At 46.5% G+C, this 20,572-nt stretch overlaps 1 protein-coding gene across 1 annotated transcript in view; it reads right to left on the bottom strand.

The window, feature by feature from the left end:
* EPHA8 (EPH receptor A8) overlaps window positions 1-20,572 on the bottom strand; it is a 58,830-nt gene that overhangs the window by 18,290 nt on the left and 19,968 nt on the right. The window contains exons 3-6 of the mRNA XM_033156453.1: window positions 18,720-19,383; window positions 10,192-10,347; window positions 4,835-5,170; window positions 958-1,082 (exon numbers count right to left, since the gene is read on the bottom strand). Of these exons, the coding sequence (XP_033012344.1) occupies window positions 958-1,082; window positions 4,835-5,170; window positions 10,192-10,347; window positions 18,720-19,383 (1,281 nt within the window). The remainder of the gene's footprint in view (window positions 1-957; window positions 1,083-4,834; window positions 5,171-10,191; window positions 10,348-18,719; window positions 19,384-20,572) is intronic.

Raw genomic sequence — 20,572 nt, 5'->3', positions numbered from 1 at the left:
TGTCTTTCAACTCTGGCAATGTCTTTTCAATGGTGGTTGAGGACGGATGGGTGCAGGAACTAGTCTTTTATACAAAGGTAACATCTGCAACGTTTGCTCCAATCATTTTTGCATCTGGCCACTCCCACCACCAGATCTTTGAAGGGTCCCGGGAAAACAATATTCCTCACCCCTGGATCAAAGCCTTGTGCTAGAGAAGGTATGATTGGCAATGGGGACAGGAAGTAGCAATGAGTTTGTTTCAGCCTTTCCATACTTGCTTGGCTTGCCTTCCAGGTTAACCTGGGGAATTTCTAAAATCAGTGTAGGAATTTGGCAAATGCAGGGTTTGCTGGAGTCTTCAGTTTATGGTTTTGCTCGGTTTCCGTATGGCTTACTGAAGCACACCAACCACCAGAGCTTATGAGGATGGATGAAATCTGGTCAAGAAGATTCCATCAGGATTCCTTTTTATGCTGCAATTTAGTCACTGCACATATGAGCACATGTGCATGGAATCCTGATGCAACTGCGTTTAATCAATGCACATGCATGCAATTGCATTAATATTCCATGTTGTGCTGTGATTTAATCGGTGCATATCGGAGCATGAGCAGTTGTGTGTGGAATCTCGATGCAATCATGCAGTCATGTCAGAACTCCATTTTACACTTTGATTAAATCAATGTCATCATGACAACTGTAATTTGTAAGTTAAAAAAAAGGCAAGCTGAAACTCGTGAGAAACTGCACCTGCACAGTTGTCTGAACAAAGTCTGGAAATAAAAGGAAGCAGAAATAAATAGCTGCTTGCTAACGGAGAAGTGCCCTGTGGAAGCAAGACTCTGGAAGGAGGAGGAGGGAAATTTCTATTAGCATTATTTGCACCTTGGAATCTGGGAAGCAACTTGGATGGAGAGATTTAGCACAAGCAATGGCACACAGATAGAGCAGGCCAACCAGCACAATTGCTTTTACCTTTTCATAGTACTTGATCTCATATTCCAGAATGATGCCGTTGGGCTGATCCGGTTCCTGCCACAGGAGCGTGACGCTGTTTTGGCCCACGTTCTCCTGGTGAACGGACAGCACTTGGGATGGTGCTATGGAAACAGACAATAGGAGACCATATGAGGGTGGTGCTGATAATGCCAAGGTTGCAGGTTTGATCCCTGTATAGTACAACTGCATAGATTGGGCTAGATAATCCTCAGGATCCCTTCCAACTTTACAGTTCTAGAGTTGAGGGAGAGAGAGAGAGAGAGAGAGACCGCGAGAGAGAGAGAGAGAGAGAGATGCCATGGTGGTAGTGGAGAAAGCAAGGAGGCCAGCTGTAGATGGAGCCAGAGCCATTGCAAGGTGGGCCCACCTCCTGTTTGATTGCAAGTAAGACAGTAGAAAGATAGGAGCTGGCCCAGGGGAGACTAGGTTGGTAGGGTTCTGTTCCATCTGCCTTAGTGGACCACTATTATCAAATGGGTCAAGAGGTTCCTGGTGACTTAGGTGACCAAGCTCAGCCATACAGCAATTGCTATAAGAGGGAGACTACATTTAGTCTCACAACAAGCAGGAAGGCTTACCGTTAGTGCCTGCCTTGTGACTTCCTAAAAAACACCCAACAACCATTATAGCATGACAACCATTATACCATATATTTGGTATGGACACATCTGGACGTACAATTCAGGTTGCAAATTCTCCCATTTGTTTATTTGATTCCATTTAGGAATCACTTCCCATAAAATATCTCAAAGGGACTTCGCGGCAAAAATGCCAACCACCACCAAAACAATTAAAAACAATTCCAGATACAAACCCAAAATTAATTTTAATATGTAAAAAACAACAACACAGTTTCAAGCTTTATACAGACACAGTCCGGAATAAAGATCTGCCATTGAAAGTGTTGTTGACAAAGGAAAGTTTTCAGAGAATTGGAAAGAATTCTTCAGCAAAGTATACTCCAACTCAGAATTGGAAGAGTACTTCATTCCTCAATAAATTGGTGCGTTGACCTTTTCTTGCTTTCTAGAATTAGCAATTCATAGTTGCTCTTGGTATGTAGACCACATTTTGTATGTATATAAAACATTTCTGCAGAAATGGCCCCTGCCTGATATGTAGGGGGGGATTTCAAAAGGGAGGTGCCACCACCTTAAAGGCCCCGATTGCTCTCTCATACAGAAGTGACCTCCTGAGAAGAGTAGAGTGGGCATGTCAGGGGTGAGAAGATATTGTAGGTATATTGATCCAGGTCTTTCTCATCATTAATAGTAACAGTTGGGGGATTGGACTAGACAAAATGAATTAAGGCTGCAATCCTATGCCCACTTACCTTGAGCTATGCTCCACTGAACTCATTTCTGAGTAGACATGTATAGGATTGCTCTGTTAATCTGCAATGTTTATAATGGGTCAAAACATCCAGAGTAGGGTAGGTATGTGAGATGGAGTTCTGGTTGGTTCTATCGTGGAGGGGAAAGAAAAAGAAAAGAAAAGCAGAAAATAATGGAACTGGGAAAGGTCACAAAACGCAACCCAAATGAACAGAGGATGAATAATCTTCCTCACAAAGAAAGGCTTTTTATTTTTTTTATTTTTTTTTAAAGACTATTGGAGGGACATGAAAGAGGTTTATATAATGTTTCATTGGTGTGGAGGAAGTAAACAGAGAGGATTTCTTCTCCCTCTCTCATAATACTAGAATGCAAGAGATTACCCTGGGAAATTGGTTGGCAATAGATTCAGGATGCATGGAAGGAAAGGACTTCTTCATGCAATTTCTAGAAATCAGTCAGATTTGTGGGATTCAGTGCCACAGGGGTGGCGATAGCCACTAGCCTAGGCTGCTTTTCAAGAGGATCAAGCAAGTAACAGAGGATAGAAGGCGGGCACAGGGGTGTAGGAAGGCTCCTCGGAACCAAGGGCAGCGACTGGAGGCACCCCTGGGGGCGGGGCATCATGATGTCATGCTGTGACATCACGACACAACGTCACTGCGGCTCCAGCCCCGGCAGCGGGGAAAAAGCCATTTTTTTAAAAAAAAAAAACCAAAGCAAAGGCAAGCAGGCTGCTTGCCTTGGCTTTTCTTTTTTAAAAAGGGCTTCTCTCCCCGCTGCTGGGCGGAGCTGCCTGCGGGGGGGGGGCAGTGAGGATGGGAGGGTGTCACCCTTGTGACACTCCTCCTCCTCGCTGGCCACCCCGGCAGCGGGGGAAAAAGTCCTTTTAAAAAAGAAAAGGCAAGGCAAGCAGCCTGCTTGCCTTGCCTTTTCTTTTTTTTTAAAAGGGCTTCTCTCCCCACTGCTGGGCGGAGCCACACACAGGCGCAAGGGGCGGGGCAGGCCAACGAGGATGGGGTGTCACCCTTGTGACAAGCCTGACACCCCTCCTCCTCGCTGGCCGCCTGGCAGCGGGGAGAAAAAAAAGGAAAGCAGGCGCCAGCCAGCAAGCGCGGTGCCGCCGATTGCGGGGGGCAGTGCCCCCCACCCCAAGTGTCATCCCCACCCCAGGGCGCTGCCCGGGGCGGCATGCCCCCTGCCCCCACCTTGCTACGCCCCTGGGCAGGCACCTAGGCACTGCCAAAATGAAAAAGGAGGTCCCAAGAGGGCTGATGTTTGCATAAAATCTGCACATGCCAATTTGGGGGTTGCCAGAGTGACACCTGTGGAAGCCCATGAAATTAAGCTTGAAAGAAATGTTCCATCGTTGCTAATAAAATGGGTTGCAATGTGTGCTTGGTTGCGGTGTGCACGGTACCCACCAACAGTTTCTCCAGTCTGCAAATGTGTGTATGGGCCCAAAACGGCTGGTGAACCCAGGGCTCATACATATGCACATTTTCAAATGATGGATGCAATTTAAATAGAAGTGCAATACCTAGCACAGGAGTGGGGAAGACTGTGACCAGGTGATCTGGGTGCCTGCTCAGCCAATTGTAAAGGTGCCATTTGATGGGCAAATCAAGTCCCCTTCCTTCTTTGTGTTCATTATCTTTCAACATTATCAGCAAAGCAGATCCTCCAAATGTCCCTATTTTTCAGGGACAGCCCCGAATTTACAGAAGACATCCCAGTTTCCATTTTGATCCTGGAATGTCCCATTCCCCCCCCCCCTAAGGATGTCCCTATTTTCATCGGAGAAACGTTGGAGCGTACAGAGTTATGTGACCTCCCCGAGCCAAGGAGATAAGTAACCATACAACCTTTAGATGAAATCTGAAGTCAGCCCTGTATGGGGAAGTTTTTTTTTTAAAAAAATGTTTTATTATGGTTTTTATATATGATGGAAGCTGCCCATAGTAGCTGGGGCAACCCATTCAGATGGACAGGGTCTTGTTGTTGTTGAATAGGGCATCCCTATTTTCATTGGAGAAATGTTGGAGGGTATGGTAATGCTCATGATCTGCACAGCCCTTCAAGGAGAGGACTGTCATCTGTAAAGTGGGCCACATAACCACCTGAAATAACACGCAGCTGGTGATGAAGGAACCATCCATGTCACTTCAATTTGGGAGCACCTCAATGGATTCCAGCCAGTCCTTTTTGCTTTTCTTTTTTTAGAAAAAAAGATGTTGCTACTCACCATGAAGTTGTTACATTAAGTGCCACACTTTTAGCATTTAGGGGGGAAAGGTGCCAGTACTGAACAACACTGAGTGGACAACACTTGAATTAAATGGACCAAGTGTCTGACTCAGTATAAGGCAGCTTCTTACATGCCTGATCCTGCCATAAAAACCTCTTTACCCATTCGGTGAGATCCACAATGTTTAGCGCTGGACCAGTCCCCGAGAAGCAGGCTAAGCAGAAGCTGAAAGCCAGTCTGGCAGGGCAAGGAGGGGGAGGGCATCTCCTACCTGCCTGGTTTGTGGTGATGTTGACGGCAGCGAATTTCGGCGGCTCGAGGGTCAGGTCGGAGACCCCATTGACGGCCTCCACCCAGAAGGAGTAGTTGGTGTGGGCCAGGAGGTTTGTGACGGCCAGGGATCCCTGGGCTAGGTTGACTGGCTGGGGCAGGAAGCGGATGCCAGTGCCGCAGGCCTCGCACTGGCCAGAATCCCACAGGCAGTGGCGGCAGAGGACGTTGTAGAGGATGTCGCTGCGGCCGCCTTTGTCCAGAGGTGGGGACCACTCGAGGGTGATGGAGGTGCCATTAACACTGGAGAGCAGGTTCACGGGGGCAGAGGGAGGACCTGGAAACGATCAGGAGGAGCATAGGGTTAGCCTGATTCATGGAGGAAGAGTTGGAAGGAAACTCCATAACAGCCCTAATATGTTATTATTATTAATAATAATAATATGTTATTAATAATAATAATTCTGAAGAAGTGTGCATGCACACGAAAGCTCATACCAAGAACAAACTTAGTTGGTCTCTAAGGTGCTACTGGAAGGAATTTTTTTATTTTATTTTGTTTTAGCCCTAATATTTGTTCATTTCTTTAGGGCATTTGCACCCTGTTGTTCTTCAGTCAAAGAAAAGGATCCCAGCCTGCAATCCATTAAAACAGGCTTATCATCTTAAAACACACACGCGCAACACAACACACAAGGGAAAGGGGACAGGGAGGAAAGAGGAAAACCAAAGCCAAACCTCAGGAACCAATTTCTGAACAGCTGTTCCTGTGCCAGCTGGCACAGTTCAAAAGCAAGAGGTGCCTGATGGAGCCAGGCCTCCAGCAAAGCCGAGCCTTCTGATTCTTACCTCTTCCACTGAGGCAGCCTGACGGAATGGCTGTCCCCACATGATGGGAGAAGAGGTCTGCAGGCAGACCCCCTGAATTCTCTCCTCTGCTCCTGTTGACATATAACTCAGAGTGGAGAACGTGCAGCTCTCCAGATGAGGCATAGGCTACCAAGGTGGTGCCCTCCAGATATTACTGGACTACAAGTCCCATCAGCCCCGGGGCATCCGGAGGGCACAATCTTGGCTACTCCTGCTTGAGACGATGTTGGACTCCCCTCCACCCCAACCAGCATGGTCAATGCTCAAGCAAGATGGCAGCGGGTGGGGGGGGGAGGCAAATTCTGCACAAGAATATAGGGATACTGCCCCCTCTTTTTGAGCCAGGGAAATGGGCTGCAAAACACTGCATTGGCTTGCGCAGGTGCATCATTTCAGTGTAAGGTGTTTAAATCTGCTTTTTGCATGTGTGTGCATGTAATTGATCGTATATGATTGTCAACCAGACAGATGTCTGTAGGAGATAAATGGTGTGGAGTGCCTGGTGACAGGTGAGTTTTTCCACTAGCTCTAACTATTTAGAGACAGTCAGGTGTATTCCAGTGCTTGGGCTCACTCAAAAGCTCATCCAAATGGGAATTTGGAGACAAAAATCATCCAGCAACTTGCATACAAATATTCAAAATGTTTTCGTAGTGTTTATTTATTGCATTTTATATTCCACTTCTTTCTCCAAGGAGCTCAAGGTGGTATATATATATATATAAATTCCCTCTCCCCCATTCAATCTCACAATAACCCTCATTTGATTGACAGCACCAGCTTGAACTGGGGCCCTCTTGCATCCAGTGCATGTGCTCTAGCATCAAGCTAAGGTCACTCTTTCTGACCACGGGATTAAAAACAGAGAAGCATAGAAATGAAAGCTGCCCTAAACATCCAAGTAGGACTCTGGATCCTTGCCCAAAAAAACCCCATTTGTTTACCACCTCTGCTCCCCTGTCAACAGGCATCTTCCTGACCGCAAAAAGAATTTGTTCAAGCAAATGATGGGATTTGCACGTCCATCTACAGAAAAATTGCAATGAGATGCAAATGGATTTGCATGGGGCTCCTGCTCCTAAAACGAGACAGACTCTCTTCCTCTGCCTCACCCCTCTTGCAAATTCTGGTCCCTTTTATCTTTGGCCTGCAAATCTGAGGATTTTGCTTTTTAAAAACAATGTTTCTCATTTTTCTACTCTTAAGCTGTCCACATCAGCTTTAAAAAAGCAAGTTCTTGTGAAAATGCACCAGCGCTTTACGGCAAAATCTTCCTACTGTTTTCGTACGCTGTTTTCCCTAATGCATGCATATTTTGCAAAGCAATTTTCACTCCTTTGATGGATTTTTGCAGGCTACTTTGAGGACTGGAACAAGGTGTCCAATGGTGGAAAGTCTTGGAAAGCAATAGGTTCTCCTTTGTTAGAGGTTTTTAAGCAAAGGCTGGGTAATTATCTACCAAGAATACTGGAGCAGCAAAATGGCATCCTCTCTGACTCTTACAATTGTAATATACAAACATGGATGGATAACCTTGAAATCCAAAATGCTGAAATTTAATTGATAGAACATTACTACTACTACTACTACTGCTACTACTACTACCACTACTACTACTATTTAGAGCAGGGAATTTTTTATGGACCACATCAGATCCTCTTTCAAATTTTCACACTGGGGTTTCATTTTACCTCCCTTTGGAAATGCCACACCTTTTCGACTTGGATTCCAGAATAAGTGTGCAAACAACATTTAGCATGCTGCTGGCTCCCAGGGGAAGACTTTTTTTAAAAAAATAAATTATCTAAAGGAAAACCAGTTGACAGACAGAAAGGCTGAAGCCCTTAAGAATAGCAGAGGAGCTTCTGGCTTGGCAGGTCCCCCAGGTGGCTCAGACCTTTCATGAAATGCACATGCTTGGCATGTACAAGTTTGCAGGTTCAATCCTCACCATTGCCAGTAAAATCATCACAATTTTAAAGGTAGCAGGGATAGTAAAAGCATATCTACCTGAGACAAAGTTGGGTGAAAACAGCCTGCTGAAATGATCTGCCCTGTGTATGTGTGTTTAAAAAATGGTTGTAGCCAACTAAGTTCTACTCAGAGAAGACCCACTGAAATCAATGGTCTTCAGTTAGGGCTCATCCATATTTAACTTTGCTCCATGATTTCTAGACATGGGTCCGGGCTTTCAAGGGGTCCATGTCTGGGTGGGATTTTTATTGCTCTGGCAGTTTCCCTGGGAAAAGCTGCATTTTACTGCTGAATCGGAGCAAACAGCAAACAGGTTTTTCCCAGCTTGCTATTTGCTCCAATTTAGCAATAAAATGCAGGTTTTCCTGAGGAACGTGCCAGGATAAGACCCAAAAGAAAAGAAAAACACTCAGACACAGATCTGGAAAGCTCAGACCTGTACCTAGAAAAGAACAGAGCAAAGGTAAGTATGGACGAGCCTTTTGTCGTGTTCTTTTCTTTCAATGGGCCTACTCTGAGTAGGACTATCATTGTAGAGATATGTAATGTAACAGAAAGAAAGAAAAAAAGAAACATCAGCTCAAAATTAAGAACTATCTATCAATCCTGCTTTAGGCGTATTCTTCAATATAAGCAGTCCACACGCCCAAATAGATACGCAAATGAAATGGGCAATTATAAGATATATGTTTGAATGTAGAAATGGCAGTAAGATTTTCAGCCCAGTGAGTTATGGATGGTGGGTGTTTATCTTCCTGTAAGCCACTTTGCAAGCATAAGAGCTTGAAGGGACCACTTTCATTATCTCATTTCATTCCAGCAGGGAAGCAGTTTAAAAGCACTTCACCGTATTCGCAAGCAGATAATTTGGGGGGTGTTGGATCGGAAGTGTTGGTTTTTTGGCGATTTCCCTAAAAAAATATGGCAACCCTATAATGAGCTAGGGGACATATTTTTAGTGTTTCAGCTTAGTTTGCAGCTGGAATTAGACAATTTTGATGTTTTGACATAGTTGCTGAAGACATTTTGGTTGAAGAAGGAAGTGCAACCCGGTCGTTTTATGGCAATTGTACAATTGTAGAAACGGTTTTGTTGCTTTAGTTTACGGGGTTTGTCATGAGGTTTGTCATCTTTTTCTTATTTATTTAGGAAATGCATGGATCAAAACAATCTTCCAAGTAGCGCACAAATAAGATTGGAGTGGGTGGAGCCAGAGGCAAAGGTGGGCGTGACAACACACACTCCCGTGATCCTCTCTATCCTCCATTCAGACAAGCAAGAGGCAATATCACAGTTCAAGGACACATTGTCCACAGTCACTCGAGCAGGGCTCTTCCTGTGGTGGCCCCTATTCTGTGAAATAGCATCCCTGTCAAGATACAATGGGCACCACTATCTTCACTTTCTGGAAACAATTGAAGATAGGTCTTTGCCACAAGTGTCTATTTGCATGGCTTCAGTTTTAAATGGATTTGCTCTTTCATGCATTTTTAATTGTCTTTAATTATCTTTAGTGTCAATCATATTGAGATGGTTGTTTGGAAGGTGATTAATTTACTACTACTACTACTACTACTACCGTGTTTCCCCGAAAATAAGACACTCTCTTATATTTATTTTTCCTCAAGAAGACACACTATGGCTTATTTTCAGGGGATGTCTTGTTTTTATTACATCAGTTATAAAAATCTTCTTAACCGCTCCGCGTTGGTATGCTGCATAGCCACGCCTATCACTATGTCTTATTTTCGAGATATGGCTTATATTGCGCAAACGCCTAGAAATCCTGCTACAGCTTATTTTATGGGTATGTGTTATTTTCAGGGAAACACGGTACTACTACCCAGGTAAAAATGCTGCAGATATAAGCAGTGAGAGGTGTGGCCTGAGTGGAAATCCAAGGGCCAAACAGAGTAAGCTTGAGGGCCACATTTGGCCACTGAGCCACCCACCCCCGCCCTCGTATTTATGGAGTTATGCTGTTTCGCTTCCTTATTGCATTCTGGTATCAGGCTAATGTATTTCTGATGTTCTTGATCCCAAGAAATCTGAATCACAGGATGGAAAGAAAAGCCAAGCCATTTATGAATAGTGCAATGGGTGCAGTATTATTTATTTATTATTTATTTTATTCATTATTCATTACATTTTCATCCCACCAGCTCAAGGTGGTGTAAATGGTTCTGCCTCTCCTCATTTGATCCCCACAATAACCCTGTGAGATTGGTTAGGCTGAGAGGCAGTGACTGGCCCAAGGTCATCCAGTGAGCTGCAGGGCCGAGGAAGTAGGGATTCGAACCCTGGTCTCCGAGGTCCTAGTCTGACACTCTAACCACTACAGTACACCACACTTATTATTTGTTGGCTCTGGCTCCTCCCTCACTTTGTGGCTACAGGGTACTCATCAGTATCCTGGGAATTATCCGCTTTTATCAGACTGAGACTCGCAGTAAGGGTCTGGGGTGTCCAGGCACGCATGCAATTCAAGGGAGGGTTGGCGGACGAAGTACGTACGTGTGCAGGCTGCCGAAGGAGGGTCCTGTGCTGCTCTGTAAAAGTTGCTCTCACAGCGACACACCTGTGCAGCCTGGGTCTCGGAATAGCTGTGGGCAGGGCAGGTGGCACACAGCTGATCCCCAGGGGAAGACTTGTAGAAACCCAGTTGACAGGCTAGAGGGCAAAAATAAGGAGAAGGGAGAGAGATGAGAAGGCAGAAGACCTGCAGGTCTGTGCATTAGCTCCTGCTTTGGCAGATCCCTGGGCAGCCCTAACTTTTGCTGCCGATGCGACACTGGAAAAGCAGCCCGTTCCCATTCAGATGACTCCTGCCTCCTTCATTGATTTTGTCCTATGGGAAAACTAAGCAAAAGTTGGCTGTAAATTTTAACTTTGGGTACCGTAGGCTAGTTTCTTCACATGCACCCCTGTCTATCCTCCATGAATGCATGCAAGAGGCATCATCAGATCTCCAGGGCATATTCCAGCCAGGCAAAAACACTCAAGGAGGCAGCAAAGAAGGGCCGGTGAGGGCAGGTGGCCTGGGAGAGTTCCAAGGGCAAGGTGTAGAGGGCCGCATGTCACCCATGTGACTCAGGTTCCCCACCTCTGCTATAACCACTACACCGCATTGTCGCTCTAGCTTTTAATTGGTTGGTTTAGTTTTTGGAAATCAGAGCTTTGAAGGCATGATCTTCCCAATCTGCCACTCCTTCCCATTTGTCAATAAAGAGCCACTCCCCAAATACCAGTTGCTAGGCATCACGATTGGGGAGTGTGATGTCGCACTCAATTCCTGCTTGCAGACTTTCTGGGGACATCCCACCTGGTTTTCATGAGAAAGGGAAGCTGGTCCTAATGGGCCACTGGCTTGATCTATCAGGGATCTATTTGTTCTTCTTCGTCATATTGTCCTTTGAAAAAAATGATTGTTCAAATTCTGAGAGGATAAGGAGTAGCAATCACTGGACTTGTAAACGGGTAAAAGAATATTGGGAAATGATCCATAATGAATTGGAAAAAAAATGTTTAAAAGTACTTTAAAAAAAATCCTTTCTGTTAGGGATAATTCAGACTGAAATTCCCCAGTGTTAAAAAAAGGTTATTTATATACAATATGCTACTACTGCAGCCTGTGTTTTGTTAGCCCAAAAATGGAAAACGAGCGAGGTCCCAACCAAAGAAGAAGGGCAACTTAAGTTGACTGAATGTGCACAACTTGCAGACTTAACATATAGAACAAGAGAACAAGAAGAACATGCATTTAAAGAAGATTGGAAAACATTTATTGAATATATGGGAAATAATTGTGTGCAGCTGAAAAGGCTGGCAGCATTAAGATAAATTCAACAGTATAAACAAGATTTGATGGATGCAATAATGGAATACTGAATGGTATAGTTTTTTTGTAAAATATGCAGGGATTTATGATATGTAAAATGAACCATGGAAAGAGAAGAAGGGAAGTCATGGATGTCTTAAGGATGTGAAATCAGTATTTTAAATTGTAAAACAGAAAATTTAATGTGTGTGTGTGTGTGTGTGTGTGTGTGTGGAGTGGCAATGGTTGCTAGTCAATGTGGCTCTGTTCCACCTTCACTATCAGAGACATGAAGCCTTTGAGTACCAGTTTCTGGGAGTTGCAGGCAGGGAGAGTTTCTCTTGAACTCAGGTCCTGCTTGCAGACTTCCCATAATGGGTTGACCACTATAAGACAGGATCCTGAAGCAGATGGTCCTTTGACTTGAACCAGCAGAGCTTTTCCTACGGTCTCAGAAGATGCCCTAAGGCTGCTCTGCAGATCCCATGACATTTGGAGTACACATTGGTTTTCTACCTTGGAGTACACATTGGTGTTTCTACCCATGACATTTGGAGTACACATTGGCTCATTTCCCCACTACCTTCCCCATAGGCAGGGTCCCCCCTCTGTCTCCTGTTCCTTCCTGCCTGCCCTTTTCCATCGCTGCTTTCCTTCTTCCCACCCATCTCTCTATGTAACCAGCTGCCACCTGCCGCGTCCTCCTGCCTCAGGAGCTGACAGGCTCATCTCTCAAAGCGTGGGGACGACGATGACGGGTGTGGGTGGGAGGGCCCAGCCAAGCCATCTGCAGCATGGTCCATTTGTCCTCCTGCTCGCTCTTCTGAGAGACAGGAGAACATCTGCTAATAAGCCGGTGGGATGGCTGAAATGATAGGCAGGCCTGTCTGTCAAAGAGATGATAGCAAAGCAAGAACCACTCTGCTGGGTACCAGCTCAGAGTTCAGGGGGGCGGGGGCTGCACCATGCATATGAAAGGATGTTGGGGACACAAAGGCTGCATTCAGAGCAGCTCAGCACAGGAGTAAAGAAAAACAAGAGAGGCTCATCCCCCACCCCCCACTCCCTACCCCACAATTGCCAGGTTCAGAGTCTGCAACCATCACACACACTTCTTGCAAATTCTACTGCTCAACCTTATTTACTAATTGGCTTCCCTTTGGTTTTATCTAAGGCAGGGATGGGCTCCTGTCTGGCTCTTGGGACTCTCCCCAGGCCACACCACTCTCTGGCTCTCCTTTTCACCCTGCCTGGGTGTTTCTGCCTGGCAGGAATGGGTCCTTGAGCCGGATCTACAAATTTTGCCATAGGAGGCAAATGTCTGCGCTGCCACCCTCACACTCCATGATTGTGAACTCCAAGCGTCAAGGGTCTATCTTTGATTTACTTGAATATTGATAATCTCCACTTCCCTAAAATATATTGCTACAAAAGTTGGGTGCCACCCCGCACTCTCTGCCGAGCGATAACAAAATCCCAGGGGGTTCCAGGCACACACCCAGGGTCTGTGGACTTTTGGAGAATTAAGACACAAATAGTGGGGTCTTTGTTCGCCTTCTGCCACCCATCAGTCTGCTCTCCTTCCGAGCAGCAACAGCAAAAGCTGCAACCACAGTAACCCCCCCTATCATCAACCCCAGCCTTTTGCTAGCCATGGCTAAAGGAACAGGCTCTTTAGCAATGTGGACTCCTTCCTAGGGAACAGCAAGGACAGGGCACTGCTGGAAGCTGAGAAGCTTCTACAGCTGATGCATGGGTGCCAATTTGCATAAAATATGGGGGGTTCAGGTAAGCTCCACCCTGCATATCCGATCACAACATACAGACACACCATTTGTGTGACAATGCCCATTAACGTGGGGGGGCAGCCCCTCTCAAATATTTTATTGGGGGGAGAGACAAAGGGACCTCAACCCCTAGGAGTTGGCTGATGTTTGGGGCTTGCAGAGCACCAAACCCTATGCTAGGGATCACCACTGCTTGGAAAGGTGTAGTTCAGGGGGGCTTGGCTTGGCCACACTGTGCGCCAAATCAGGCCTATGGGCCAGAGGTTTCCCCATCCCTGCTTTAACCTAGGCCCTTTCCCTTCCTGGACTGCTTGTCTGCTGGAGAAGCTGATGCTTGACGGATGGACTCCAGCCTTTCTTTGACTGTCAGTTCATTATACAGAGAGAAAACCCTGGGAGAGTTGAGGGGGTGGGAGGCGCCAAGGAAGGTAGCCCAGTTGTACTAAGCTGACAGCACCCAGGCCTCTGTGACAGGCCCTTGCCTCTGGGGACGTGCCTTGTGGTGACCTGCAAGGGATGAGAGAGACTCTGAAGCAGGAGCTCAGGTCTCCCCTCTGTGCTCTTTCCGAAGGCGATGGCTCCTGAGGGACGGCCAGGGCGGCTCCAAGGTTCAGTCTCTTTACCTCTGATTGGCACGGGGGTCGCAGCCTGCTTAGCATAAGTAACACAGCCGTGGCTGGGAGCCTTTGGAAGGGCTCGAGCAACGATCCCTGTGAAATGCTAAACTCTCCAGCGAACCAGGCTTGCAAGTCTTATGCTATTGGAGCAGTTGTAGGGCTATGAGGAAATTCTTTTGTATCTAGGACCCCCCCACCCTAGATACAGAAAGACAGCATCTTTGTGCCAATATCAGAGTACAGGGCAGAGCACATGGCATTTGTAGTTCTGCCCTCTCCCTGCACCTTAGCATTTGCCACCTGAGCTGCCTCGCTCTGCCTCTTCCTAGGGCTGGCTTTACCCACTCAGCACACCCTCTTCCCCAAACCTTGCTTCACACTCTTTTAAAGGGATCATTAGGGAAAGGAATTGAAAGCAAAAGTGCCATTATCATAATGGTGTTATATCAGTCGATGGTGCATTTGGAATACTGTGTACGAGTAACTCACATCTTAAGTGAGGGTTAGGTTCCGGGGCTCTGTGTATATATGCAAAAATGGTTAAACCAGGAACCCTGGGAAGTGGGCTCTGGAATGCTGCCAGAGCCCTTGCAAGCTCCTTCCCCAAGCCAGATAAGCCTGCAATTGCAGCTTTGTGTGGGGCCAGGGGAATAAATGAATGGAAAGTGGGTTTCCTTCACTTTCCATTGATTTATTTATCCAGCCACAATCTTACAATCACATAAGTAAAATAATTGCAAGTGACCTGTACAAAATCTCGCCATGACACCTCAGAAAGGAACTGGGGAAGGTTCAAAATAAGTCAACCAAAATGATCAAGAGGTTGGAGTGACCTCCCCCTCCAAGGAAAGGTATTTGGGACATTTTAATTTAGAGAAAAAAATAGGAAGAGGTAACAACATGACAGAAATTTGTAAATTTGCTTTGTGACCGACTGGCAGTCTCGGTGGCACAGGGAGCCAGTCTGGTCCGTGGGGCTCTTGGTTCTGCCACCTTCCTTGACCCTAAGAAATGCATAGCCACAGCAAGACTGTGATGCTTTCAGGAATTCCCAGCAAACACAGGAGGGATGACCAACTTCCTTTACAGTCTCAGTCCAGCTACAGGCACTATCCTAGGTCTCCTCTTCCGCTGCCTTGGAAGCTCCTTTCTTAGGTAAACAGTAAAGCTATAAAGAAGTCCTTAGCTGTGCAAACATATTTGAGAAATAAGATGCCTAGCTGTGAGAAGGAATTGGGAATTAATTTGGAGTCACATTAGGATGCTACCATGAAGGTAAAAGTTTAATTTCTTCCCCTGCCCCCCAAAATTGAATTTCTCTGATATTTATAGAAAGATGATTAGGACTACAAAGTGGGGTTTACATCATCCTGTCCCAATGGCAGGGAATGAAATATTACCCAGGGTGACAGCAGTGTGGGATCTCGTCCTGACAATTAAAACGGCGGCACGAGGAATTTACAATTCCAGTTGATTTAATCAATCTTGCAGTGCCAATTCTTTTCTCTACTGAAAGGGCAGCCTAAACATCAGGAAGAACTCTCTGACGGCAAGAGCTGCTCAACAGAGGAATGGTCTCCCTTGGAAGGTGGTGGACTCTCCTTCCTTGGAGGTTTTTAAGCAGAGGTTGGATGGCTATCTGCTATGGATGCTGTAGCTGACATTCCTGCATTGCAGGGGGTTGAACTGGATGGTCCTCGGGGTCCTTTCCAACTCTACAACTCTGTGATTCCAAGCCCAGGCTAAGAGTGCTTTAACGGTGGCTGGGAGATATGAGGACATCGTGCCAATGATTCACCAGGGATGTCCACACGCCACATTCAATGAGTGTGCTAGTGTGCGTGCCTGTGTACACAAGTGGTGAACCTGTGCACTCGCACTGTTGTTCAGATGCAGCATTCAACAAACATGGAATCTCTGGTCTTCACAAATTTGCTGCCAGACAAAGGAAAGGGTTTAAAGTGACGCCGATTAAGGTTGCATTAATACGAAACTGTTTTCCGTTTCTCTGATGTTTCCCTAACTGCTAATTTCCGCATTATATTTGAGTTTCCACACAATGTAAAAGCCACTTCCAGAAATGTAGCAGAATATAGCACATGTTTAGCACTCGTTCATCTGTTACTTGCTTGAGAATTATGTGCTTTGCAAATAACACAGAAACAAGCACTAAATTTCCAGAAGTGGCTTTGACGTTGGGTGAAAGCTCAGGTGTAATGTGGAAGTTGGGGGAACGTTGGGGAAACAGGTTCAACTGCTGTGTGAATGCAGGGATAATATGCCATTGAAGCAATTCCCTTTTACTGGCAACGAGGCAAGGCGTGCTAGGTCTATTGTGCTTCCTAAAAAAAAACCAAGCCTGCTACCAAGGTTTACATTTGATAGAAAGAATTGTGCAGTGTTGCTCTTTTCATTCTTTTTTTTCTGCACAGGGTCTTAACTTTAGAACAAAAACACTAACTTCTCCAACTATCAGACTTATACCAATTTAAAAACACACCTGTAAATAAATAATTCTTACTGTCTAAGGGGTGTTCACATGTTCAGTTCAAGGCACGCACCATCTGTGCACCCGTGTACACAAATAGCTAAGCTGTACCAAGTATATTACTTCACACAGTACATGCAGAGAGAGAACTTGTACCTGTGTTCAGTGTAATCCCAGGTCTTTTGGGGGTCCAAGGTGCTGGTTTTGATCCTTAAGTCCCTTCACAGCTCAGGGAAGGATTCTTTGACTCTCTCTCTCCCTCTCTCTCTCTCTCTCCCCACCCCCACTTATATCTCCCCAGACCATCATATTTTCCCTGAAGGGTCTTCTCCAACTGCCCCTATTGCAGTGATGCCCATGTGACCTCATGAGACCTCAGGTGCAGGACAGGAAAAAATTCCAGGGCATTACTGAAAAGGAAGAACTGGAGTTCTATTTTAGGGGAAATTGCTAGCAAAGAATATACAACAATAGAATTGCAGAGTTGGAAGGGGTGCCTAGCGGTCATCTAGCCCCACCCCAGTCTGCTTGACCTGACATTCACTTTCCTGCCTGATGCCTATCCCTCCGGATCACCCCTCCACTCAACAGCTGTTGAGGGGGCAATCCTGAGAGGGAGGCGCCTCCAGTCTTGGTCTGGAGGAGGGGGGGCTCCTTCCCCAGTCCTCTCCTTCCTATATCATAATTATGATTTTAATACCTAATTAAGCATTAGCAGGGCCAATGAGGGCTGTGGCTTGCAGAGAGGGAATGTGGCCTAGGGAGAGTCTTGACGGCCTGATAGAGAACCCTGGAGGGCCACATTCAGCCTCTAGGCAGGAAGTTCCCTCTTTGCTTCACCTGGTTCACAGCCTATGTGACTTCCGAACTTGCAATGTGTCCAGGGCACGTGAAGACGGGCATCTGTCTAGCTTAGCCGTGTCCTTCCCTGCGTGACTTTGCCAGAGGTAACCTTGCGCAAGGTATTGTCAATCCTGCTGTTCACATTCCCCCCCCCCATCGCCTCTAAACAAATCCGCCTTTTCATATTTGCCAAGTCAAAGCTCTGCTCCTCTAAATAGCACTCCCCCCCCCTGAAAGAAAGTGAAAGCAAACAAAGCCTCCTATGAGGGCCCCAGTCAAGTCGCCTGTTGTACACATGTAGCCTCAGGGCAGTGTGTACTGCTGCCTTCTGCACAGCTGCTGCCTCCTTATCGTCGTTTATACAGTTGCGAGCTGCAGCCGTCTTCCCAGAGCCCACGGACACTCGGGGAAAATGCCTCCGTCTTCCTCCAAGTGCTCGCCGGCGATGGATTAAGGAGATAGCTCTGTTTCTGTTGACTTTGCTTTTGTTTTCTTTGCCGAGGAAATTTCCTGCCAAAGGAAAGGCAGGGCTGCAGGAAAAAAACAGCCGGCTGATGGAGCCCAGAAGTGGCCAGAGGCCCCCCCCCCCCAGGGATGGCCCTGGAGCAGAGCCAAATGCACACAGCTGGGGGGGAGGCCGCTCGGCACGGCGCCAAATAATCAATGCATATGAGGCTGGAGCTCAGGGCAATCTCTACGCGGAGCAAATCGGGTATCTCCATTGTTATTGACTCCTGCACTGTACGTGGGCCCAGAAGGACCTCCAGCTTCTAATTACACCTCGAGAAGTCCTGAGAAGGTAGACAGCGGTGGAACCGGGAACATTGTAATAATCCTTGACTCCAGGATGCGTGCTGTAAGCTGTTAGGGGTATAAGCGGGCCGTTTCCCTCTTCTGTCCGGTTTCCTATTTTTCTCCCCTTAACCAACACCTCGGCATCCTCCAGGTTATGGAAGCAGCACCAGATTTAGGGTGGTGTGGGCTAAGGGGGCATAAAATTGAGGAAACCCATAATCCATTTGGGGGTGCCAAATTTTGGCCTTGCACAAGGCATTGTATTATTAGGGTTGCCATTTTCTGGACATATCCATAACATCGCAGTCGGCAGCAGTGTCCGGGCAGAAATAGGTCAAATATAGACCTACGGCAGCCCATGTCAGCAGTGCTGAAGAACAGCAATTCTTTTTGTGATTTTGCAAAAAAAAAAAAAAAAAACTCAACAACTTTTCTGTCCAGATTTTCACTTATTGAAATATGGCAACCTTAGCATTATGAAAGATTGCTGAAGTCTGCCCCTGATGGAAGCTCACAGGTCAATATTGTGATATTTTTTTTTAGCTGCAATTCAAGGGGGGGCAACCCTGTTTCTGTTCTTTGAAGTGGACCTGATCAAATAGAGCAGCACCGAAACGTTTTTCCCCAGTGCCTCTTCCCTCCATCCCTCCCAACAGCAGCAACAGTAGTTTTGTACAACCCACATCCAGACTTACCCAGACACGAATCCCTCTGCTCCTCATAGCCGGCACTGCAGACGCATTTTCCGATGGGCACCAGCCACTCCCCGTCAGCACTGCAGTACATTTTTGGGGTGTCCCTTTCCTCGGAGTGCCCCACGCACTCACCCCGCACCTCCACAAGGGATGAGGAGTCTGCTCCTGTCACTGCCTCGGAGAAGGACGCCAAGTTCCTCACCATGGCCGGGCACTTCTTGTAGTAAACTCGGACCGAGACGATGGCAATGCAGGCTCCAATGTCCTGGAAGGCCAGGTAGAAGCCTCTTTTGCTCAGGGGCCCCACGCCACGCACTTCCGTGTTGAGCTTGAGTCGCCGAACGCCCAGGTCCACATTGGTGAAGCTCTCGTCGGCCGCGATGGTGTCAATCTTCACAAACTGGCTCTCGCGGGGGGTGCTGCCCAGATCGCGGTCCGACTGGAGGTAGTAGAGGTTGAAGGTCTCCTTGCATGTGCCCAGGACCCCTGGCATGCTGTTGCAGTCCCGCAGGGTGAACCGGATCTCTGCGTACACCCGGTGAGCCCCGTGACGCTGCACCCAGCTAGTCCGCAACCAGTTGTTCTGGTTGGGCGACATGACGTTGCAGACTTGGTAGGTGTGGATGGGGTTGAAGAATTCATCCATTTCGTTGATGGAGTCCCACTTGGAAGGAAAGAGCAGGAGAGAGGCGTTAAGAGGCACCAGGTACAGCAGATTTTGTACTTCAAACCTACGTCCCAAGGTAAGGGATGTCACAGCAGATAGAAGCTAGGCGGGATTCATTCTTTAACTGACACCTTGACCTTTGTCAAGAGATAAGTGTAGGGGGGAGCTGTAGGGCTACAATCAAAAAGACACCGACTTCAGTCTCACTGAACTCGGTCAGGCTAGGGGAAGAAAGTGGTTCAATTCACATTTTAATGCCGAGTCTGTGCTTTCAAAGGCGAATATGCAAACTGAAACACATTTCTCTGAATTTTGCAGTGCAGTTCTCCGGCCAAGCAATAAAAGTTAAAGTGCACATATTCATGAAATGTGCACACAAAATAAAGTATAGAAATGCATTCCATCTGGGGAAAGTTGCTCGTGAAACTGCATATACCAGAAACAAATGTGTATAAAAATGTACATATTAGCAGAAATGAGCACAAAAAAGCAAGTGCGAATTTTCATATTGCCGTTTTGGGGGTAGGGAAATGTATGTGGGAATGGGGCAATCTAAATTAAGATTGGGGAAATGAGAAACTGGAAGAAACCAAAATATGCAGATTCATCCATCCCTAAACAGGACTTATTTTGAGCAAACATTCACAGGATTGTTAGTTGGATGAGTTCAATGGTTACAGAACTAAATCTGGACAGAGGACCAGGCCGAGAAGTGGCCAACCTGACACAGCCCACTCTGGCAGGTAGGCGGGCAATGTACCTGTCACTCATCTGATGCTATATGATGTTAGGTCATCGAAAGTTCAAGCCCAGGTGTGCACCCTAAGTGTGCTCTTGATCCTTCCTTTGCAAACAAAATTTGGTGTGTTTTGAAGTTGGAGACTTTTTTTCTTTTACTGTGCAAGGCAGCAGAAAAAAAGGCATCCAATTCAAAAAGTTCAGGGTTTTGCCTGCTGAATGCTCTCATATGACTTGAATTTTCTCATATGACATCAGGCCCAGGAAAGATGGCCGAGGTTTGCCCCAAACAGCCTTGCAAGCCGGCCTCCAAGACCATATTAGGCCCATGAGGTGGAAGTTTCCCAACAGCTGATTATTTAAAGCACTTTCCATATTTGAAATAGGTTCCTCTGATTAACTGGGATGCAAACTGTGCAAGAAAAGGGACAGGCTGTGAGAGCTCCTA

Source organism: Lacerta agilis, chromosome 8, assembly GCF_009819535.1.
Source record: "Lacerta agilis isolate rLacAgi1 chromosome 8, rLacAgi1.pri, whole genome shotgun sequence".
In the NCBI taxonomy this organism is placed as follows: Eukaryota; Metazoa; Chordata; class Lepidosauria; order Squamata; family Lacertidae; genus Lacerta; species Lacerta agilis.
Note: the sequence above shows the minus strand (reverse complement) of the source record. Positions and strands in the feature narration are given on the sequence as shown.